This window comes from Catharus ustulatus, chromosome 5 (assembly GCF_009819885.2).
Source record: "Catharus ustulatus isolate bCatUst1 chromosome 5, bCatUst1.pri.v2, whole genome shotgun sequence".
In the NCBI taxonomy this organism is placed as follows: Eukaryota; Metazoa; Chordata; class Aves; order Passeriformes; family Turdidae; genus Catharus; species Catharus ustulatus.
This window is the reverse complement of record NC_046225.1, coordinates 27,580,217-27,605,064: the sequence shown is the minus strand read 5'-3', so window position 1 is coordinate 27,605,064 and position 24,848 is coordinate 27,580,217. Positions and strand designations below refer to the sequence as shown.

Genomic DNA, 24,848 nt, shown 5'->3' with positions numbered 1-24,848 from the left:
GAAAAGAATAAATACTCATCATCACCTCTTTACAGTCCTGTGACTGCTCATTTGTTTATATACAATAGCATCTAAGTCAAAGACCACAGACATTTGCTAGTTGTTTGACAGATAAGTGCAATTTGGGCACTTATCCACCTGCCTGTTCTTGCTAAAAAGCTGATTCCAAACTGCCCCAGAAAGCCCTGGACACATCAGGGGTACTCACTTTTAAAGCATGTGTTCCATTTCTGTTACCTGACACAAACCAAACATTGTGTTCTGCATTCCACTGTGAAAATCGTGCCCTTGGAATTCCCCTTCATGTCAGCCAGAAGGAGGCAAGCAGTCACCTAAGCTGGTTCCTCCTAAAGGGGAAGTCAGGAGGGGAAAACAATGCACATACAAAACAAGAGGGGTAAAAGGGAAGTGAGTCAGGGTTACCGGAAAATATTTACTTGCAGATTTGAACACAAAGGAGTCTCAAGCATTACTTGCCTGTGCAGTGGATTTGTTGCTGCAGGCTATTTAAGGTAGAAATCTGCCATATTCATCCTCCAGTCATGTCAGTTCAAGTTACTCCCCAGGGCCCTGACAGCACAACATCACTTTGCAAAACATGCCCAGCTGTGCAAGGAGGCTACCCTATCTTATGTTAAAAAGGAAGTTCATGTCTAAATCCTTTTCAGGACTGCGAGAGAGATGAGAGAAATTGCTAATGATCTTGAAGCAAGGGTAGAAGAAGCAGGAAGCCTGAGCCTCCTGGCTCCATCAAAACTGGTTTGTGGGACCAAGTCACCCAGTTTTGTGTCTCAGTTCTCCCTCCTAATACCTATCCACACAGTGTAATACACGTGTGTACAGAAGGCTGGAAAACTCTTCCAGAAGACAGCCAGGGTGAAGTGTCAGAGCTTGAGAGCAGCAGCCACACATGTCCCAGAGACCTTTCAGACTAATATTATTCTTTCAGTAGGTGTGGTAGCAGAGAGGGATCACTGTTGGGAAGGATGAATCAGGAAAACCTTATAAATGTGATTGCCTAGCAAAAGATTTTGATAACATGGAAACCATAGGGGAGATTGAAATGAAAGCCATCTTTGAGATACCAAACCTTAGTTACTAAATAACTAGAAGACAATAGAATGGCTGGCCAAAAGTAATCCCCCCTTGATTGAACAATGCCTTCTACTGGCGAGCAGGTCCAAAGATCAAAGAAGACCCTGCTAGCTTGGCAGAAGGGGTCCAAAGAGTAGTTTTTAGGGTTTAAAGTGTAACACATTATGGTAATGTAATGATTTTTATAGGCTGTATGTAAATGCTATAGGATTTGTATCTTGTGTTAGATTGGTTAGTGGAAATTAGAATATTCAACACAGAAGAAGATTTATTGTATTGTAATGGGAACCTCGCTCTCTTACTCTCTTACTTCCTTCTTTTACTACTCTCAGCTCTCTCTCTTGCCTCTTTCTCGTACCCTCTTACTGCCCTGCTGCAAGTTGCGGCTGGCAGCTCCAAGCAGGGTCCTTTCACCCATGCCCTTTTGCAATAAACCACACATTTCATGACCTGGCTATAGAGATCTCTACTTCTGTCCCCACCATCCAGCCCATCGTCACATCCTACAGTCTCCTACAGATCACCATGTTTTCCAAGTGTTGTTCTGCAAGCTATGCCAGGTATCTTCAACACAGTAATCTCAGGATATGGGATTGACTCAGACTCCTGAATGCTAGACAAAGAACGCAGCAGGACTCTAGGAGTGAAAATGAGTAAGGATGAATCACTTCACTGTGCAACTCCTCCTCTTGCATGACTCTTCTCTAGTGGACACACTACCAGCTGAAGATGAGGTAGTGCTGGTTACTCAAAGTGAGAAAGAAAGGCCAAAGGTCCTACACCAAAAACACACCTTGCAAGAGAAAGCCACAGCTTGCTAGACCTTCTGCAAACCTGTCAGCCAGTGCTGATAGCTGCAGCCCACATGGTACCCTGGAGCAGGGCGGGGACCCTGGCGCTGCAAAGTAGCCAAGAGCACCTCAGGTTTAGTCCTTCTGTTTTAAAAAGCCCTGCTACAAAGAGTCTTCCCCTGACCCTGGAGATGGTTGAGATCTGTGCTGGGGGATTGCAAAAAACCACAGTACAATAGCAGCAACACAACTTCAGGACTTCATGCGTGCAATGAAATACTGCTGATCATTAGCAGTGAAAACAGTACTGCTATAAACAACAGCACTACTGATATCACTAGTGCTATGCCCAGTTTGGGGCAGGTTGAAGGAGGACATTAATAAAATCATCTTGTATCTTCCACGGTCCTTCAGGTCTGTGCCCAAGCAAGTCAGGAGTTACAGTAATTTCACAAATACAAGCTGCAGCAATTTGACAAAAATTTCGGTGGAAACCCGGAAGTGCGGCTAATACTCGGGGGTGGCTAATATGTGAATAATTTTCTGACATTTACAACCACAGACGTGCCAGCCAGGGCGCCGAGCCAAGCACCTGCCAGTAAAAGCCGGCATTTTGCGATTGTTACAAAGTGTTACTCTGTTGCCTTGGCTCCCTGCAGGCAGCACGGGGGGCGGGGAGAGAGGCGGGAGAGCTCTCTTCTTCCCTCCTCTGCCGCAGCCCAGGGGAGAGATGGGGGGAACCCGTGCCGCCATTGCCGTGGCTCGGGGAGCAGGTGGGGACCCCGCACCGCCATTGCCGCGGCTCGGGGAGCCGGCGGGGGCCCCGCGCCGCCATTGCCGTGGCCCGGGGAGGAGGGGGGGAGCCCATGCTGCCATTGCCGCGGCTCGGGGAGTGGGGGGGAGCCCACGCCGCCATTGCCGCGGCTCGGGGAGGAGGGGTGGGGCTCTGCCGCCGCCCTCCGCCGCCGTGGCGGGAGCAGGGGGTGCTCCGTGCCCGGCCGGCGCCGCGGCAGGTACAGGGCGCTCTCTCCGTGCCCGGCCAGTGCCGCGGCGGGAGTAGGGCTGGGGCAAGCGAACCCAGAGGCGGCGGCCAGCCCCGAGCGGCAGCGCCGAGCTGGGCCACCTGGCCCCATCGGCAGCCCCTAGCGGGCCGAGCCTGCACAGCCTTAGTTGAGCCAGTAAACCCCTGCCATGCTGCTGTTCTGTTAGTATTTTGCAACTTTGTTGCACGCGGGTCCTCACTGCGAACGACAGAGCGGCTTATATTCAGGTGCGGCTTATTTATGGACAAAGAACGAAATATTTGCCAATACCCAGAGATGCGACTTATACTCAGTGCGTCTTGTATTCGTGAATTTACTGTAAACATTAAAATTATAGTAGTTTTAACATCTGAAATATTTTCCATCAGTATCAACGTGCCCAGATAATTTATATACCACAAATATGATTTGGCAGGATTAAATCTGAAAATGATATACCAAGGATTTGTTAATGGAAGGGAAAACATTTGCAGCATACAACAGACCAACACAAGAAAAGCCTGACTGCTGTGATGAATAATGCATATTGCCTATGGTATTAATTAACCTTGTACTCCAGTATGATATTATGGAACAATAAGGTTAATCTGAATCTGGACTGACACTCTTCCCAATGGCATCTAGAAATCAGTCTTTGAAACATCTAAAATTTGAATTTGTTAAACCAGAAGCCTTTGTTCAATAAACTTTCAGGAGTATTTTTGTTTCTCTGTATTCACAGTCCATACTGTATTCATGTGCACACGCAGTGCAAAACACTGAAGGTGATAACCAGAAATGTTCTAGCTTTGCTTTCCAAGGGCCCTTACCCACCTGTCAGCAGCACACAAGCAATAACATGGTGCCTCCCAGTAAATCCCACAATGCACATTCCGTCCTACAGACAGAACTGCAGTGTGACTGTTGTGTTGCTCCTGCTTCTTGCCAACCAGGGTGGCAAAAGTAAGCTCACTGAAAATGAACACTACAATGTTTAAGCTGGGGCTTTTATGCCTCCAATGTACGAGTAAATGCCTCCATCTGAAAACATTCATTATAGTTTACTCTGGTTTTGCTTTTCTTGTAAAATATTAATTTTCGTCTTACCCAAAGCTACACACGGTATTAAACACGGACGCCACATTAGAGGCATCGTGTTTTTGGTTGTGTGCACAGCACCCAGAAAGTACAGCAAAATTACTTGCACATACCTGAATGACTGAAGACACAGAAAGATTCATGCACAAGTATCTTGATAAACACTTTTTGTGTTAGTTTACAGAGTCATGGAACCACGTTTGCAGACAACACTTGCCAGTGTTTTACACACCAAGGTCTGATCTCGCATAGCCTTTCATTGGGAAAAAAGCCAACAACAAACTAAACCTACAACAAAAAAACCCCCGAAACAAACAAAACAGGAAAAAAGAAGAGGCCACCAAATCAAACAGTCTCACAATATTCTGGAAGGCCAGGACTTGGCAGAGGGCACTTCCCCCATCTACCAATGCACTTAACATGGTACATTTCAAAGTTACTGCATGATCCAATGCCTTCACCATGAGGATGACACAACTCATCAATGCCATTAGCCACGCTCAGAGCTCAGTCAGTAAGACTCACACAACCATTTCACTGGTCCCCAAGCATGAGATTTCCAGCTGGCAGCCATCCCACACACCCCAGCAAAAACACACCAGGAGATATCTGACCTGACTGCTGAGTACTGTGTTACTGATGCATCCAGGAGGCAAGAGCCTGGGGACATCAATGATGAGGATGCCAAGTGCAGAACTCTTGCTCAATTGAGCACATAGCAGCACCTTAGGGAAGGCTTTCTACGATGCACCATGTCCTGCAGTCAGGCTCAAGGACTGCTATGGCATTTTAAACTAATTAGAGTAAGAAGTGACTCAAAATTTCTTCCTTATTTTCTTCAATGGAGAAGAGTACACAAACAGGTGGAGAAACTTTAGTCTGTGTCCTCCTGCATTAGATGAGAAAAAGACAACCACAAAATGCCAGAAACTGATATTTGGGAAGTTTGGGGGAGATCAGGATCAGACCACTTGCTGACAAATAGATCTGAGTTACATCAATTATCACTAACTGAATTTCTTTCCTATAGGCTGTGTTTGCTTGAAGACAGCAAAGTACTTAATGAAGATCTAGGCCAGGAAACAATTTAGCTAACATATCCTAAAGGATTATTATCTCCCTCCCACAAAAACCAAGGACAAAATTCCCACTGACTACAGAATACAAAAGATCACACCATAACTCATTTCTGCCAGGAAATACACCTGTGCAACCAGATGTATCAGTCTGGCAGCACCACCCTGCAGCAAGGTCTCTCAGTGTTACTTCTGCCAGGCTCACTAGTGCAGGCACCAACAGGATGGTTTCTTTCTTCCTAGTACTAGTTAAACTCTCAAACTGGACCAAAATGCCTTTGCACATAAATGATCGATTAAGTCACTTGAGTATAAGCTTGTCTCCCCATCTGCCTGTGTCAGCCCACGCTGCCCGGACCCATGCTTGACTATAGGCATTACCCCGTCTAAATTCCCTGCTGACACTTTAAAGGATGCTACTGCTGTCACAACACAACATCAGGTCCTAGCTGCCATGACACTTCATTTGTCTGGGCAGCAGCAATGTCTGGAAGGATGACTGCCCTGTTTTAGTGCAAGTATGCAAGACAATCAAGGTCAGCAAAGCAAACTAGTTTTGACACATTAGATCATGCTTGAACTGTGAAGGCAAAGAAAAATAATGTAAAAGCTCTTCTAAAATGAAACCAAACCAAAAAAACCAAAAGAAACAAAAAAACCCCAAACAAAAACAAACAAAAAAACCCCAAAACCAAACCAAACCAAACCAAAACAAAAAAACCCACAAAAACAACCAAAAACCAACCAACCAAACAAACAAAAAAGCACCTTTACAAAATAAATAAATAATATGGGCCAGTCTTGTGCCTGGGGATGGAGAAAAGCTTTTATCTGAACCTGACTGGGTAGGCAGAGAGGGAAAGATTATTTTGCAAGACAGACACCTACCTTTTTCTTCATAAGTATGTAGCCATTTCCATGCCTTTCACTTCTAGGAAGTCTTTAGCAGATCATCTGCTCTGGAAGTGAAAGAGCATCAAGTGCTCAAGCAAAAAGCAGACACAAAATCAGGTAGGACAGGAAGAGTAAAACCCCATCACTTGTCTGATTACCCCTTACCAGCATGCTCGTGTGACTACAAATGCCCTGACCAACATCTGACTTTTTACTGGAGGGTCCCATTATTGTTTTTGTGACAGTACTCTGTGATCTTAAGCTATTTTTGCCTCAAATTCCCTCTGCAGGCACTTTGCTCTAGACATTGCAGCCTGCAATGACAACACTCAATCTGCTGCAAGTCAACAATTGCAATGCAGGAAATCCTAGCAGCACAGGGTCACAGGGCATCTGTGGACCTTGGCAATTGTCCATGGCATCTCCCCATCATCCTGGACCTCTTCCTCCCTGCTGTGAATTTCTTTCAGTAATTAACATGCCCAATTGCTTTGGATTTATACTAATAAAACACTGCCTCCTGTTCCAAGATTCCAACATTGCTGTTGCTTCTTGAACCTGTGCAGAGCCCCAGCAGTAATGAAGTCCACGATCCTAGCTCTATTACTGTCTGGCTTGCAAGCTATCTAAGAAGTAGTTTGGAGCTGGGAAGCTGCAGCCCACAGATTGCTTCCGCCAAATTACAAATTAGAACATTCCCCATGCTCTGCAATAATTAAAAAACTTCCTTTCCAGGTAGCTTTTGAAGGCAACACTGTGATCTCTGTCCCCACTGCAATGGGATGACAGACTGTCCAACTTGGTGTAAGTCCTCTAATGCATTATTTGTGGAATTAGTACTGTACCAGAGTGACTCTTCAGCCCACACAGGAGACAGTCATTTCACTTGTGGGGCAACTGTCACATGGACTTCAACAAAGATCATGTTGGATCCCTAGACAGGCTCACTTTACTCAAGTAATACCAGTCACACACATGCAGAGAGACTGGACAGTCTGCTGGGACAGGGGATGTTTTTTTTCTATATATGCAGAGGGTCTGGTACGCAATAATGCTGAGGTTTTGGCAGTGAAATGGACCTTTGGGCAGAGATGGATTCCCTGGCACAGCTGCCCCTCTAGGCAGAGCCTCTAGTTGATATGAGAATCCTGTTCAGAAAATGCACAACCAGCCCAAGTGGTTTTTTGAAAGCAAGTATCTAACTGAGGTACAAAAGTAAGCCTTTTGAAATGACAACTTCTGCTCAAATTCCATCTATAGAGGAATGCTAAATTCATTGTTATTTCCCAATGAATCCACCCGGAGGTGAATGATCTTAAAAGGGTTTTAGGTTAGTCTAAGAGCATAAAAAGAGCACACGAGATCAAGTACAGCACTGATACCCAAATTTTAATCTGTGCAAAATATTTCCCTGCTCTTGTTAATTATTTCAGCTGTAGAACAAAACACCTAAATATATACACGCACACACCTCTTTACAGAATAAAACCCATTCTCCCTCCAGTGACAACTGCCTTTTGCATTCAAGTGATCTTCTTTACATTTGAAAAGAGAATATGCACTGTGTGGCCAAAACTTCAGCTACTCTGGCTGAGTTTGTGATTAATTAAAACTAACTAGGTACTTCAGCTCATAATTACATAAACACCTAGCATGCTATACTCCCATCCAATTTGGTTTTAATCAGAAAAATGCACAAGAAGTATGAATGATGGGCAAAGAACTCCCTGAAGGAGCAACTGTATTTCCAAATTCAGTATTCTCCGTATACCAAATATTTCCATCAATGTTTTTCTTGCCATATAATCACCTTCCAATAGAACAATTAAAAAAAGATTTACTTTTTTTCACCCCTGGACTTTGCCTGCTTTCCACTCCACTACAAAGGTAAAAGCACAATTGCCTTATCCACCTGAGTCCCAGCTAGGAAGTCTCCCACAAGACAGGCAGAATTTAGCAGTATGCTGCCTTTTCAGGCAGAGGTAATAAGGAGAAGAGAGAGAGAGAGAGAATTCAGCCAACATGAGGCAGAGAGGCAGGCAAGTTGTGGAACGGACTAAAGAAAAGTTGCCCCCCCCTGCTGCAGTTACACCAGGTGTAAAAACAGAAACACTGTCTGCTCTGGAGCAAAAGACTGAGTTTCAAAATATGGTTACCTGTGCAGTAGCATGTTTCCATTTCTAGAAATAAGGGAATAGGGAAGGGAAAAGCTGAGGTGCTGCATTGTGTCACCTGAGAAAACCACACATAATATGCAAATACACAGGGTTCTCTTTATTGCGGTATCAGTTATTTGCTTTATTCACAAGTCAGGCCTCTGGGATAGTTGCTGTGCAGACTTAAAAAGACAAGAGTCGTAAAGCATGGCTCTGCCATCACTACATTTGTAAGTCCTGAGGTGTCTCCCAACTCTCCACAGAAGGTGCCTCTGCTCCTTGCCAGCCAAGAGTCACTACCTCTGCCTCCTCACTCCTGCCCAGCTGTAAATAAGCAATTGCCTCTGAGTATCCTTCTAGTGGCTGATCAAGGGGATCACTGCTCTGGGAAAGTGCCTTCAAACAGTCTGCACTGATTGTTCCGCTTTGGAGGAACAGGAGTAGCTGTGCTTCACCCCCAGTCAGCCAGCCACAAAATCATCCAATAACTGATTTAGCAGGTAAACTTCTAAACTACATAAGCTAGATGTCAATTAGTTTTAATTGTCCAAAATAAAAGACCTGTGAACACAAAGTTTTTTCTGCAGTCCTTGTTTTTGGTAAGAAACTCGTTTCTCTTGGCAAGAACTCAGCTGAATCACAATACAAATAATGAACAATCAGCAAAAATAAATATGATTTTGTAAATGCATTGAGGTATGTTCAGCAAAGTTGACTAAGGGAAAAATAAACAGACATCAATATTGAAGACAGCAGAAGTGTTTGAACATTCTAGAGGTGTTTAACAAAAAAAAAAAAAAAATCCAGGTATTTTCTTCCCACAGGAGCTCCCTTCTAAAACCACAAACTGTACCCCAATCCATCTTTCCTCCAGCCCTCAGTTTCCATGTTCTTCCTTTGAAGACAGCATGGGTAAGGAAAGATATCACTGAGCTTTCCTCCATTATTTTGTCCACCTGTAACATCTGTAACCTTGTCTATACCTTCTAGCTAGCTAAAACCAACTGTACTCCTTTTGATGTCTCCTCAAGTGGTAGCACATACTGATTCTCAGAAAGGAGAGTGTCATGACCTCTTGATCTCATTATTCACCTTTTCACTTTGGTTTCCTTCAGTGCAGTTTTTCTTTTCTTCCATTTTTTCTTTACTCAAATATTTAATAAATTTGTGCTTCAACTCTACGGTAATCTGAAAAAAGATCAGTCTCTGCAAAATCAATGACATTTGTAGTTACTAGTCTGTAGCCCACTGGATACTAGCAGGATCTCACTGCAAATGTGTTTGGCTCTCATTAGCTTAACGTCAACATCCGCTCTCTTCCAGTTGCATGGGCTCAACTGTCATTAAAGACACAAAAACAAGTACTTTTTGCTCCTCACTAAAAACATACTGGGCTGAAGGTGAGGACGAATACAAAGATACAGTAATTTCACGAATACAAGCCGCACCAATTTGACCAAAATTTTGGTGGAAACCCGGAAGTGCGGCCAATATTCCGGGGCGGCTAATACATTAACAAAATTCTAAAAGCTGCCAACACGGAAGTGAGAGTCCGCGGCAGCCCCAAGCCAAGCTGGAGCCCGGCCGGCCCCGGCTGAGGTGGGAAAGCCTGGTAGAGGCGGGGCCAGCAGTGTGGGGGCGGGCGGCAGAGCCTGAGCCAGCAGGGCGGGGCAGGGGGGCGGCAGAGCCCGGGCCAGCAGGGCGGGGGAGCCCGGGAGAACTGGGGCTAGCAGTGCAGGGGAGCATGGCAGAAGCAGGAAGGCCGATGGGTGGGGCTGCCTGGCAGCAGGGGAAGCCCAGCAGAATCGGGGCCAGCAGCGTGGGGGAGCCCGGCGGTGCGGGGGCCTGCAGTGCCGGCCAGGGCGAGGAAACGCGGTGGCGGTGCAGATGGGAGGGGGCGGCCGGCGAGCCTGGCAGCGGCGGCAGCGGCTGGCCCGCCGGCAGGGTGAGTACGTAAACGCAGCGGCGAGGCGGCCGGCATGCCTGGCAGCGGCGGCAGCGGCTGGCCCGCCGGCAGGGCGAGTACGTGAACGCAGCGGCGAGGTGGCCGGCATGCCTGCCAGCGGCGGCAGTGCCTGGCCCGCCGGCAGGGCGAGCACGTGAACGCAGCGGCGACGCGGTCGGCATGCCTGCCAGCGGCGGCAGTGGCCGGCCCGCCGGCAGGGCGAGTACGTGAACGCAGCGGCGACGCGGCCGGCATGCCTGCCAGCGGCGGCAGTGGCCGGCCCGCCGGCAGGGCGAGTACGTGAACGCAGCGGCGACGCGGTCGGCATGCCTGCCAGCGGCGGCAGTGGCTGGCCCGCCGGCAGGGCGAGTACGTGAACGCAGCGGCGAGGTGGCCGGCATGCCTGCCAGCGGCGGCAGTGGCTGGCCCGCCGGCAGGGCGAGTACGTAAACGCAGCGGCGAGGCGGTGCTGACGGGAGAGGGAGGCCAGTGAGCCCGGCGGCGGCTGCAGCACCACCCACCCGGCCCCGTCAGCAACCATGAGCGGGCCGAGCCTGCCTGGCCCCGCCCCGAGCCAGTAAAGCCCGCTATGCCGCGATCCTGTTACTAATTGGCCAATTTGTGAAAGCTGCGCACGGATTCTCGCGACGAACGAAAGTGCAGCTAATATTCGGGGTGCGGCTTATCTATTGACAAAGACAGCAACATTGTCGAGGCACCGGGGGTGCGGCTTATAATCCGTGCGGCTTGTATTCGTGAAACTACTATTAGTGCCAGAATGTGCCCTTGTATTCATTTCATTTCTTACACAAACCCCAGTGGTGAGCCCTGCTATTTACAGTAAGCAACTAAAACTGAAATTACAATAAAACTCACCTATGCCAGTGCAGAAGAAAGAAAGCAGAGACTGTGTAGATAATTTTTTTTGGTCAAACTTATAAATGGGTAAAGGCAGAAATGTCAGTGGCACCAATTTTTTTACACCAATTTTTACATTATTTTAGGATCTGTCCCTCAGCTTTGGTTGAGTGCTGCCTGCTAGCAGGCAAGCTGGCAAAGACCACCATTAGTAGACTTGAAACTGGCCAAGTAGATTTTGAAAGTGGGCATTTTCCTCAAAGATCCATTCATAAAGCACCAGCTGAACTGAGGCAAAGCCCCTAACCATCAGTCTTTTAGTGGTACCAAACCACCACTCTGGAAACCAGCATAGAAATTCACAGAGCAACTGCTTTCATTTCTCTTATTAGCTAGTACAGCAATATATTATTGTGAATAATGAACCTTAACATTGGTCCTTTACAAACATGTCCTAACACAATCACAATTTACCTCTAGCTGTCCCTAGCAGTTGCTGATAAATGTGCCATGTTGCCAAAAGAGGTGCAAAAATCCAAGTAGTTTGCATTTTTTACAGTAATTACTACCTAGCTGCTATATTAATTGAGAAAGTGAGCACATTATATTAGGAGATAAGACCATGTCATATTTACAACCATAAGTGTCACCAGTGAGAGAAATTGTTCAGTTGTTACTGTCAGTGCCTTCTTCAAACAGGAACCCTGCTGACAAGATGATGAATTCAGAACATTGTTGCCAATTAATGATTTGTAGGCAGAATGGATTTCAATAGTTCCCATATGTTTTTGAGGATGACGTGGATTTACATCACCTCTAAAAATGTAGTCTGCTCTGTCCAGACATGACACTGGAGATTGTAAAATATCATCTTTGAAGTAGAAATTTTAATAAACAAGGCCAGGCTCTTCTGGGTTGAAAATGTTTCCCAAAGCACGATCATGAAAAACCTGCTTACAGTAGTTTCACGAATACAAGCCGCACGGATTATAAGCCGCACCCCCGGTGCCTCGACAATGTTGCTGTCTTTGTCAATAGATAAGCCGCACCCCGAATATTAGCCGCACTTTTGTTCGTCGCGAGAATCCGTGCGCAGCTTTCACAAACTGGCCAATTAGTAACAGGATCGTGGCATAGCGGGCTTTACTGGCTCGGGGCGGGGCCAGGCAGGCTCGGCCCGCTCATGGTTGCCGACGGGGCCGGGTGGGTGGTGCTGCAGCCGCCGCCGGGCTCACTGGCCCCCCTCTCCCGTCAGCACCGCCCCGCCGCTGCGTTTACGTACTCGCCCTGCCGGCGGGCCAGGCACTGCCGCCGCTGGCAGGCATGCCGGCCGCCTCGCCGCTGCGTTGTTTACGTAGTCGCCCTGCCGGCGGGCCAGGCACTGCCGCCGCCGGCAGGCATGCCGGCCGCCTCGCCGCTGCGTTGTTTACGTAGTCGCCCTGCTGGCGGGCCAGGCACTGCCGCCGCCGGCAGGCATGCCGGCCGCCTCGCCGCTGCGTTGTTTACGTAGTCGCCCTGCCGGCGGGCCAGGCACTGCCGCCGCAGGCAGGCATGCCGGCCGCCTCGCCGCTGCGTTGTTTACGTAGTCGCCCTGCCGGCGGGCCAGGCACTGCCGCCGCTGGCAGGCATGCCAGCCGCCTCGCCGCTGCGTTGTTTACGTAGTCGCCCTGCCGGCGGGCCAGGCACTGCCGCCGCTGCCAGGCTCGCCGGCCGCCCCCTCCCATCTGCACCGCCGCCGCGTTTCCTCGCCCTGGCCGGCACTGCATGCCCACGCACCGCCGGGCTCCCCCACGCTGCTGGCCCCGATTCTGCTGGGCTTCCCCCGCTGCCAGGCAGCCCCACCCGCCGGCCTTCCTGCTTCTGCCATGCTCCCCTGCACTGCTAGCCCCAGTTCTCCCGGGCTCCCCCGCCATGCTGGCCCGGGCTCTGCCGCCCCCCTGCCCCGCCCTGCTGGCTCAGGCTCTGCCGCCCGCCCCCCACACTGCAGGCCCCGCCTCTGCCAGGCTTTCCCACCTCTGCCGGGGCCGGCCGGGCTCCAGCTTGGCTTGGGGCTGCCGCGGGCTCTCACTTCCGTGTTGGCAGCTTTTAGAATTTTGTTAATAGATTAGCTGCCCCGGAATATTAGCCGCACTTCCAGGTTTCCACCAAAATTTTGGTCAAATTGGTGCGGCTTGTATTCGTGAAATTACTGTACTAAGTGAAAACAACTGGAAGACCACTTGCAAGATGCACTCAAGTGATTCACAAACCAAAGGTCAGAAGTTATTTAGGTGTTTGTGAAAGCTACACAGCTGAGTGCCAAAACCATCATTATGTCAGTCAGGAGCATGGAGTGAATTTCCTTAGCATCAATCAGACTGGGAAAAAAAGTTCAGCATTTACAAATACATAGGACCTTTCTTGGCGTTACTTACTCTGCTTAGGGATGCAAAGTTTAACTTCACTATACTAGAAGACAATCTCGTCTTTGGGAATGTAACAATAATCAAACCAGAAAGCATTTTAACCACAATGGATATTGACATGAACTCCTGTACATGTTGAATACAGACCTCCTGAACTACCTAAGGCTGAATGTTTCCTATCAACAGAGCATCTTGGAGCCAATGTACAGGGAATGCTTGGCACAATGACCTGGGTTAAACAGTACATACAAATGGGGACCTCAAACAGAATATGCCATAGGCACTCAAGTCCCATTGATTTGGTGATGAAATTCAGGGCTATCCCACAAAAACAATTGCTGGTTTCAACACCTCTAGAGCAATAAAGTGATAAAAATCCTTTTGAGGGTACAGGCTGTAGGTAAAATAAAGAGCAGTTTATGTGGCTATACCTTTGGAACAGGGCACGGATACACCACCACAAAGCGACTTTACACTTCATAATTATGATCTCAGGCCTACTCAACATAAATTGAGAGGCCACATACTGTCTTCTTGATTAAGAAAAACAACTTTAAAAAAACCCAACCTGCACCCGAAAATGGAAAGCACAGCCTTTAATCACTAAGGTCTTCTCAAAGGACACCCGAGATTGCTATCTCAACACTGCCAGAGATGCAACCCCTCTATAGGCAGTGCAGCTTCTTCAATGATAGGCTCAGGTTTCTGGTTTAAATCTGTAGTTTTTTGGGTTTGGTGGTAAGCTTCATAGTTGGTTTTTTAAATAGAGTTTTGGTTTGGGGTTTTTGTTTGTTTGTTTGTTTGTTTTTTGTGAGACCTCTAAGAGTGCTTTGAGAAATGCAGCATCAGAGGACAGGACTTGACAGGTGACTAACAGGACTCCTTTCCACCAAAAATTCTTACAAGTGGATTGACCTCAGTGTCTAGACCTAGCACCAAACCAGTGTCTTGTTCCTTTGTGACATGGTATTTTCTGCCATAATCAAGCAAAATCTTGCTGATCCATCAACCAACATCCCCCATCTGTGGTAGTCTATATTTCCTTAGCTTGGGATAATATTGATCTTAGCTCCCCCCTTGTACAATATCAAACATTGAGTCAGTCTCTTCTTCCTCCCTAAAAGGAGAAATATCTTTATTAGCACAGGAAACGCAAAACCAAGACACATTTTGCTGTATTGGCTACGTCTGTAGAAAAGGACACTATTCTGGTAAAAAATGACACTCCACATGCTGTTTAGTAGAGCCTTCTCCAACACAAACATTCATCTCAAACATTACATTTTCTCTTTATGTTGACCTTTGAAGAGATTTAAACTATCTTCAGCATGTGACTGAGGACTAAAGGATCAAGGTCACAGTTTGTTGTGGATATGCACTCATCTCTTCTTTCTACCACACTACAAATACCAATAATGAGTGTCTGGAGTGAGGTGAAGAGAAAATGCAACAAAGACTTCAGATGAAGTGGAATTCCTCTGCCTTCCCCATAGTATGTATTACTATCCATTATTAAGTAGCTGCAAAGACAAGCCAATTAAGATGGGACCGATAACCAACATATATTAATTTTGCAAAAAGCAAACTGTATTGAAAACTTTATTTGTTTACCCTTCTATTTTACAAGAAAATTATTTTTAGGCTACCTGTTACACATTTGCAACAGAAGGGCAAGTTTTATAAACAAGCATATAATACAGCAAACCATAAAATGAGATTATACACTCAGAGTATATTGTTGTTCTTCGCAAATATTCTTTTTAAGGTCTTGAGCTTTAGATACCCTAGATCTCAGGCCTCTGATGATTCAGGAGACCTACCCTGACCAGCAACTTGGGAGCCTCAGCCAGCTAATTATGGGACAACTTCAGCATGTAGGGAAGCATTTTTATCAGTGGGGTTTCAAGTTTAACTCTGAATAGCTGAGTGGATTTGTACAAAATTATTTATCAGAGAGGAAAATCAATCAACTCACACCACATCAAATACCCAGCTCCCCCATAGAGTGATAAAGACAGAAAAACACACTGCTTCACATACAAAACCAAAATGCATCTTCTATAGAGAAATTAACTTCAAAAATTCCCTGGTACAGTCCAGAAAAAAAAACAACCCCAGGTTTATAAGACTCATAAGGAAACCCTGATACTGAAGAAAAATAACATAAATCTCTAAATAACAGATAAGACTACAATGGCCTCATGGACCCAATAGTACAGTGCTCCAAAAGTAACAGTAGAATGCCAGATGCTCCTTGTTGGCAGCTGTGTAAGCACCAGAATCAACTGCACATAGGTGTCAGCTGCCACAACATCCAGCCCAGGGCTCTGTCTTCCTGCCGGAACACTTACTCAAAGGACCTCAGTGAAAGTGAGAACCTGACCCAACACTGTCAACCCAATCGGGCACAAAAAACATGAAAGAAAGCCCAGACTGCACATCAGTTTGGATACTCAGCATAGTACCCTCCCTGTAAACACTTACCTTGGCAGGTGTTGTTCTTCTCCTCATACCCTGCCTTGCACAAGCACTTCCCGATGGGCACCAGCCATTCCCCCTCTGCACTGCAGTGCATCTTCGGTGCCTCCTCAGTCACTGAGTGGTTGATGCAGACACCTGACACTTCCAGGAGCTGCGAGGAATCCCCACCCGTGATGGTGTCAGGGAAGTGGGCAAGGTTGTGGATAACTGATGGGCATTTCTTGTAGTACACGCGCACGGAGACCAGGGCAATGCAGGCACCCACGTCCTGGAAAGCGAGGTAAAATCCCTTTTTTGTTAGGGGCCCAACATCTCTCACCTCTGTGTTAAGCTTCATTACTCTGTCTCCAAGGTCTAACTCTGTGAAGCTCTCATCAGCAGCAATGGTATCAATCTTGATGTACTGGTTTTCTTTAATGTTCCTCCCATCTTCATCATCTGATTCAAAGTAATACATGTTAAAAGTCTCCTTGCAGGTCCCAAGCCCTCCTGGAAGGCTGTTACAGTCCCTCAGGGTGAATTTGAGCTCAATGAAGATGCGGGATGCCCCTTCATTAGAGATCCAGCTGGTCAGAAGCCAGTTGTTCTGATTCTGTTCCATTACCTTGCATACTTGGTATGTGTGTATTGGAGCGTAGTTTTCATCCACCTCACCAATTTCTTCCCACTGTAGAAAAGGAAAAGTATTTTTTAAAACTGTCACAACTCATGCAGACTCTTAGCTTTCCTGTCTAAGAGTATCTTGGGCTTCAGAACTCAGGACTTTCAGGGGAAAAAATATTTTAATTGCCAAGCTTTCTGTACTAGAGGCTCGATACGTTCCTGGTAAAGTCAGAGAAGTTATCCTTTATAAGCAGAAATGGATGCTAGCTAAAATCCTGTTTTAGACAGTTCAAAAGTGGGAAAATATTTTGCTGGGTTTGTCCACTAGTATTCAGTTAGGAAACAAAACAAAAGCAGATGGGGCCATTTCTGTGAGCTTTTCAATGCATTCAGAGTTCATTCATCCCCCTGCCTCCAGGCTCCTTTCTACCACATCCTCAAATCACTGCCCCACATAACAAAAAACCACACTTCTACAAGTTATTCTCCCCCACCAAAAAAAAATTACAAAATCAGTGAGTGATACAGTAAATAAATGGGCCTCTGCACTCCCCAAGTGTGCTAGTCAGAATAATTCTTGCTCATGCAAAAAAAGAATTATAGTAATTTCAAGAATACAAGCCGCACGGACTATAAGTCGCATCTCTGGGTGTTGGCAAACATTTCGTTCTTTGTCCATAAATAAGTCGCACCTGAGTATAAGCTGCTCTGTCATTTGCAGAGAGGACCCGCGTGCAACAAAGTTGCCAAATAGCAACACAATCGCGGCATGGCGGGGTTTACTGGCTCAACTAAGGTTGTGCAGGCTCGGCCCGCTCGGGGCTGCCGACGGGGCCAAGGTGGCCCAGTTTGGTGCTGCCGCTCGGTGGGACTGCTCGGGGCTGGTTGCCACTGCCACTGGGCTCGGTCACCCCGGCCCGGCGCTGCCCCGTGGTGGCAGGCATGGATGGAGCACTCCTGCTTCCGCGGCAGCGGGTGGGGACGGAGCCTGTCTGCTCCTGTCGCGGCGGTGGTGGGTGAGGACGGAGCACCCCTGCTCCCGTGGTGGTGGTGGTAGGTGGGGACAGAGTCTGACTGTTCCTGACGCGGCAGGCGAAGGCAGGAGCCCCCCGCTTTACCCCATGGGTTGCGGGGATGGCAGCACGGAGCCCCCTGCCTTCTCCCCAGGCCACGGGGATGGCAGCATGGGGACCCCCGTTTCTACCCCGGGCTGCGGGAGAGGAGGGAAGGAGGGAGCTCCCCTGCCTCTCCCCCTGTCCCCCGTGCTGCCTGCAGGGAGCCAGGCTCCACCCACGGCACAACAGAGTAACAATTTCTAACAATCGCGAAATGCCGACTTTTACTGGCCAGTTGCTCGACTCAGCACCTCGGTTTCCACTTCTGGGCTTGGAAATGTCAGAAAATTATTCACATATTAGCTGCTCCTGAGTGTTAGCCACATTTCCGGTGTAGGAGCAAAATTTTAGTCAAAATGGTGCGGCTTGTATTCGTGAAATTACTGTACTTCCAATACAGTTACAGGGATCTGCAAATCTTGAGCTTTTCATGTACTACACAGGTTTTTAAGCAGAGCTCCAGGTAACATTTTGCAGCTCCTTATGGGAATTGTAACAACTATTTGTTAATTTTATTTTAGCCACCTCTGAAGGGCATCACCTGGAAGAAATGCTTTTTCCTGGTGCAGCTCAGAGTCAGTAGCATCACAACTGTGCCTACAATAGATACAAGTGAGCATTTTCTCTCTGCTTTTGACAACCACAGTGCTGCATTAAGATATTAGATTAACCATCTAAGTGAAGTAAAGAATCCAGGAACGCCCAGGAGAGTGCTGGTTGCACTTTTGTTACCTATAACTTTTGACCCACTCATCTGCAAGAGTTTACAGTAATTTCACGAATACAAGCCGCACCATTTTGACTAAGGTTTTTCTCCCAAATCGGAAATGCGGTTTATACTCAGGAGCAGCTAATATGTGAATAATTTTCTGACATTTACAACCTCAGAAGTGCCAGCCAGAGTGCCGAGCCGAGCAGTTGCCAGTAAAAGCCGGTATTTCGCGATTGTTACAAATTGTTACTCTGTTGTGCCGCGGGTGGAGTCTGGATCCCTGCAGGCAGCACAGGGGGCGGGGAGAGAGGAGGGAGAGCTCTCTCCTTCCCTCCTCTGCTGCAGCCCGGGGGAGAGACGGGGGGACCACGCGCCGCCACTGCCGCGGCTCAGGGAGGCGGCAGGGGCCCTGTGCCGCCACTGCCGCGGCTCGGGGAGGCGGCGGGGGCCCCGGGCTGCCATTGCCGCAGCTAGGGGAGGTGGCGGGGGCCCCGGGCCGCCACTGCCACGGCTCGGGGAGGCGGTGGGGGCCCCGTGCCGCCATTGCTGTGGCTCGGGGTGGCGGCAGGGGCCCCAGGCCGCCACTGCCGCGGCTCGGGGAGGCGGCAGCGGCCCCGGGTCACCATTGCCGCGGCTAGGGGAGGCAGTGGGGGCCCCGGGCTGCCATTGCCGCGGTTCGAGGAGGCGGCGGGGGCCCTGAGCCACCATTGCAGCGGTTCAGGGAGGAGGCAGGGTGCTCTGTCCCCGCCCGCCTCCGCTGCGGGAGCTGGGGGGGTTCCGTCCCTGCCTGCCACCACGGGGCAGTGCCGGGCCGTGGTGACCGAGCCCAGTGGCAGCGGTGGCCAGCCCCGAGCGGCCCCGTCGAGCGGCAGCGCCGAGCTGGGCCACCTGGCCCCGTCGGCAGCCCCGAGTGGGTCGAGCCTGCACAGCCTTAGTTGAGCCAGTAAACCCCGCCCTGCCGCGATTCTGTTACTATTTGGCAACTTTGTTGCACGCGGGTCCTCGCTGCGAACGACAGAGTGGCTTATACTCGGGTGCGGTTTATTTATGGACAAAGAACGAAATATTTGCCAACACCCATAGATGCGGCTTATACTCAGTGCGGCTTGTATTCGTGAAATTACTGTAATTCCCCTCCACCTCTGCTCAGCATTGTTCCACACACCTGCCATAGCTGTGGATGCAGCACAAAGGAAACACACAGAGCATAATTCAAAGGTACTCCCATTTCAAGCTGCATATCTTCTAAGGGCCAAAGGCCACTTTTTTCCCCTTGGAAATACAGCCTGGGCTAAAGCTGAGAGTGTTCTCAGCCCAGATGCCATTACTGGAAAAAGATCAGGCAGAGTCGAGGTAGAGCACCCTCAGAGTCAACGTAACAACGAAGATTTTTTTTTTAAAAAATGTTGTTCTTACATTTTAACTTAAAACAGCAGAAGAAATGACATGAGAACATAACCGGATGGTACGGTCCAAAATGAATTATAAATACCATCATTAGAAAAACATCTCTTCCTATAAGAGTCGGTCCGAGATTGCCTGATTCTGCCTCACAGTCATCGTCAGAGGCTGAGACCCTGAGACCCTTGAGACCCCTGGTCCCCACCACTCACTCTGGGCAGGAGCTGCTGGGCCTGGCTAGGGTGGATGCTTGCTAATGGACTGTGTCGGGTGTGTGCTGTACTGTCATGGTACAATGGACTTGGGCAGGTACGGGGCTAGAACAGTCGTACTTTCTGCACCTGATTCTTGAAGCCATGGTCCTCTGAACACAATAGTCCATAAATCTCCCCACCTTTTGGCCAGTGGCCCCTCGCCTTGAGATAGACTATAAAATTATCACTCTCAGAAGAGACCTTGGAGACTTCTTTCTCCCCACGGATGGAAGACATCGCTGGATGATCCGAGGACTTCCCATCTGTTGGTAGCTATTTCCCCTATTCTCTCTCTTTCTCTCTCTCTGTCTCTCTCTCCCTCTGTCTCTGTCCCTCTGTCTCTCCGACTCTGTCCCTCTTTCTCTTTTTCTGTCTCTGTCTCTCTCTGTCTCTCTCTCCCTCCCTACTTTGTCATCTTTTTATCTCTCTCCTTCTCACCATTACCCCAAAACTGAATTGTTTGCCCCCAATAAACTGCTTTACTGCTTGTTGCTGAACAAAACCTTAGTCTCTTGCTGTTGTCCTTTGCACCCTGTGGTCGAACAAACCATCACGACCCCCGCTCAGGTTGTGCGGACTGTGACACCTCCCTAACCTGGGATGTGAAAGTGGGGACTTGTGGAGGAAGACAGGCCCACTGCAATGCACAGAGTTCATATGTACCACCAGTCTTCCAAGTAAGGAACTTAACCCAAAAACATTTTTGCCATGGCAAGTAGTATTTTAATTTCTAACCTTTTTTTTCTGTCTCTGGGCTTAAACAGGCCACGACTCTACTATGATTAAGATGTATGTGTCAGTGGGTAGCATTACAGAATTGGACAAAGATATGTCTGCAGTGAAAGCCAGGCAGATCTGTGCAGGATTCATGCCTTTTTAGAAGAAGCAGTTTACTAGGAGAGTCACTGAGAAAAGATACAAGAAAAGTATGCAACATCGAATAATTTAGCAGCTAGATTTTCTATGTTCCAGTAAATAGGGAGGTTTTGATATATGAAATTAATAGCAGAAAAGCACCATTCTTCAATTAGCATGGTTAATTTAAGTGATAAATATACTGTACACACATACTTCCAAGTGAATCTGTCTAACATTGTACTAGTTTCAGCTAGGATAGAGTCAACCCTCTTCACAGTAGCTCATCTGGGGCTACCTTTGGAATTGTGCTAGAAATACTATTGATGATACAGAGATGTTTCCCTGACTGCTAAGCAGCACTTAGACCAGTCAAGGCCTTTTCTGCCTCTCAGCCCATCCCACCAGCAAGGAGGCTGGGGGAGCACAAGAAGTGTGCTGATCCCACCTGGTCCAAGGGATATTCCCGACCATATGGTGTCATGATCAGCACATAAAACTGGGGCAAGAAGAAAGGACTGGGGACAGGAAGAATCATGGCATTTGCCTTTGCAAATCATGGCTTTTGCAAGCCATTATATGTGAGGAAGCCCTACTTTCATGGGGATAGCTGAACACCTGCCTGTCCATGGGAAGTGGTGTTTCCAAGGAATTTCTTGGTTTACTTTGCTTGTGTGTGGGGCTTTTGCTTTACCTAAAGAACTCAACCCATGAGTTCTCTCACTTTTACCCTCATTCACTGCGGGGGAAGTAAATATGTGGCTGTGTGCCCCTTAGTCGTCAGCTGGGGTTACGCCACAATGGTCCTTTTTGATGGCCAGTGTGGGGGTGGAAGGGTTTGAGATTATGACAGATTTGATTTGAATGTGCTGGATTGAATTTATAGCTGTTATTATTGTTTAGCTATTCACTGACTGGCTCTTGGGCTTGCCATGGGGCTAGATTGCCTCACTGCATACTAAAGCCTAATGCTTGTTAGCAGCTGCTTCTTGGTTCTGCTGATTGCTTGAACTACGACAATCTTATTCTACTGGGCCTGAGAATATCTTTATGTCAGCAGTGACAAAGCACCATGCTGGCAAATGCCCAGGCCATTACTGACATTTCTGTGATGCTACACTGGATATGCTGGAACTGCAGTATGAACACAAGCTGACAGGAATATGACCTGAGGATTAGTCCACATGGGAGAACAGCCCTAAGCAGCTGTAGATACATTCATGCTGGAGCAGGTGCATCTCAAACATCTGTGGTTATGTCGGTGTTGCAGCAGGTACACCCCTGAAGAGACTGCGGCACATAGATAAGGCTCCACTTGGAGGAGGTAAAATCCTAAGGGACTGAATTCTTTGGCTAAGTCCAAAAAAGGAGCAGGGGCAAGGAGAGGAGTTCATTGCAATATTACTCCAAATGGTCTGGTCCAAAGAGACCCTGGATAGAGACTGTAATGAAAATATCACCCTCCTTACCTGAAAATGGCTGAACACCAGCCAGCCCATAGGAGTGGTAAATTAATTCCTTGCTTTGCTTATGCATGCAGCTTTTAGTTTACCTATTTTGGTATTTTTATCTCAATTCATGAGTTCTCACTTCTACCTTTTTGATTTTCTCACTCACTGGTGGGAAGTGAGAGAGAGGCTGTGTGGTGCTTAGCTGCTGGCTGGGTTTAAAGCATGACACTATATAAAAGTTCCTATTTTTATAAAGGTGGTGGTGATTCTCCAGTTGATGAAAAGGGAGAGTAACCCTCCACTTCCACCAGTCCACAGGGAGGTCCCTGCCAAACCAGCCCAGTGGACAGATGGGCACATCCCAATATAGCCCAGCAAAGACATAATGACTTTAACTTTGCTTTTTCTGGTTGAAGGTCAGAGGATCACTCAAACAACTGCTTGCATCAACAAGCATACATGAAGAAGTGTTAATTCCAGCAGGAAGTGGTACAAAGCATTTCAGGACTGGAAATTGCTCACACCAGCTTTATTACATGGAGATGTTTATGGATGGTCACATGGTACACAGTGTAACTCCGTACAACATTTAGAGAGCATTAATGTATGTTTCTTTCACAGAACTGACATTTATAATGACTGTGATGTTGCAGTAATATTATTAGTGACTTAACTTGAAGGCATGCTGAAAAATATCACTTCACTTTTTTCATACTAGCCAGGTCAATTTTCAAGGACCCAACCATAATGCTCTCCAGTTATGCACTTAGGCTAATTTCCACTGCTGCTTCAGGAGTTGTTCTTTTGGGAGTGAGTACAAAGTTCATTTGTTGAAAAACTAAGTGCAGTGATTCTAATGGTCACCTTCATGCACTGAGAGCACTAAACACCATGAGGAGAAATGTCCAGGCATAAATACATCAATGAACTCAGCTAGAAACTAATCTCAGTTGCAAGAAATGGCACACAGACCAACATCTCAGGCTTCAGGATGTGCTGCACTTCCAGTACTGCCCCCCAGATCAGAGTAAATCCTGTCATCACCACCGCCATCAAACCTAAAGCAATCATCAGAGCATGAGAAAGGGGAGGTGCTAGTAAGCTAAGGCTGCTTATCTCTGTATAATCCTCAAGGGAAAGTCAGCCAGATTTTATCAGAGAAGCCAGTATTGTGCAAAATCTCTGCTCTGTCATTTAATCTCCTTCTCTCCTATGTGCATGTAGGACTACACTACTTCTTTCTTTCTCTTCAGCTGAATCTGCCTCCTACCAGAGACTGCAGGCAAGCTACCACCCTTCTGCTTCTACATCCCTCCACAAGATGGACATCACAGTAGGAGCCCTTGCACCTTCTGCCTAATCCCAGCTTCGTAATCACAGATCTCAGAGAAGTATTTCAGCCAACAAAGAAATACAAACCAGAGGATGAAACACAATACGTTAATGAGAAAGAAAACTCACCACATTAAAGAGATAGCATCTCGATGAAAATTATTGACGTGGGAAAAAAATTAAGTACAACTGAAAAATTGTGTAATGTTATAATTGTCCGCTGCAGCACATATTTTGTGAGACTTAACTCAACCCCATCTGCAGGATTAAAACTAAAATGCAACCATTAATTTGGTGGCAAATATTTTTTCTACATCTTTAATAGCCCTAAGAAAGAAAACACAAATGCATTTCAATGGCCTGATGTTAAATCATTTATAGAAGACCTATTTCTAAATCAGAAACTGCTGGCGAGTAAAAATGCTGTTCCATCAATAGGAAGTACACAGTTCATACAGGCTGTCTGCAGAAAGGCCAAAGATATCACATCTTACAAAAGATGCAAGAGTTAAAAAAACATTCAGTGGATCAGTCTTGGGTTAAATGGACAATTTTAAAACATATTCACCTGCTGTGTGCTACTCAGGCTTGTTTGTAATCTTGGAGATTCCAGGAGCGCAGTTTGTTACCACAGTATAACAAAAGGCTGCTGCTCCAAAACCAAATACTGACAGTAGGGATGAAAATTTCAGAGCTTTTATTTATTTGGTTTTGAGGGGATGTGGGGAGGGTTGCAGTTGCAGTAGAGTTTTTGTTACTGGTCTTGACTAACTCATTCACTTTCTTTAGCATCTACCAAAGGCAGTACAGACATTTCAAGCATTGTTCCTAATTCCACACATCCTTGCACTGTTGAAAAAGAAATTAGGCATTTAGCAAAATCTTAGATCTCTTAAGAGGGAAAGGAAGCTTAAGAACGTTAAACAAAGGTGTTTCTAAGACGTACCTGAAACCTTCCCAGCAGGACTCCCTCACTCCAAGGGCTGTCAATCTGCATCTTTTCCCACTACAGATTTCACAGGCTCCATGGTACGAGAAGCCTCATCATCTCTTATTTAATTTTTCTACCCCACCACACAGAGCTTTGCAACACATGCATGTTAACTCAGGTATCTGCTGGCACAAAGATGTAAAATTAGAAAAGGATTTATGTGTTTTACCTTTTTTCCTTTTGGAAAAAAGCAAGCCTGGCATGGATTTCTGATCTCAAGCTTTGAATGGGTGAAAGCATCAGAGATGCTCTATGTGCTTTGTCCACAGAAAAGCAATTTTACCTCAAAATACTGCTGTCAGGGCCACCACAA

The 24,848-nt window shown here is 47.2% G+C and overlaps 1 protein-coding gene across 21 annotated transcripts in view; it reads right to left on the bottom strand.

The window, feature by feature from the left end:
• The window catches only part of EPHA5 (EPH receptor A5), a 261,517-nt gene that overhangs the window by 188,323 nt on the left and 48,346 nt on the right, over nucleotides 1-24,848 (bottom strand). For all 21 annotated transcript variants that reach the window (XM_033060576.1, XM_033060572.2, XM_033060570.2 and 18 more), the window contains exon 3: nucleotides 15,825-16,488. In XM_033060576.1, coding sequence (XP_032916467.1) covers nucleotides 15,825-16,488 — 664 coding nt within the window. The remainder of the gene's footprint in view (nucleotides 1-15,824; nucleotides 16,489-24,848) is intronic.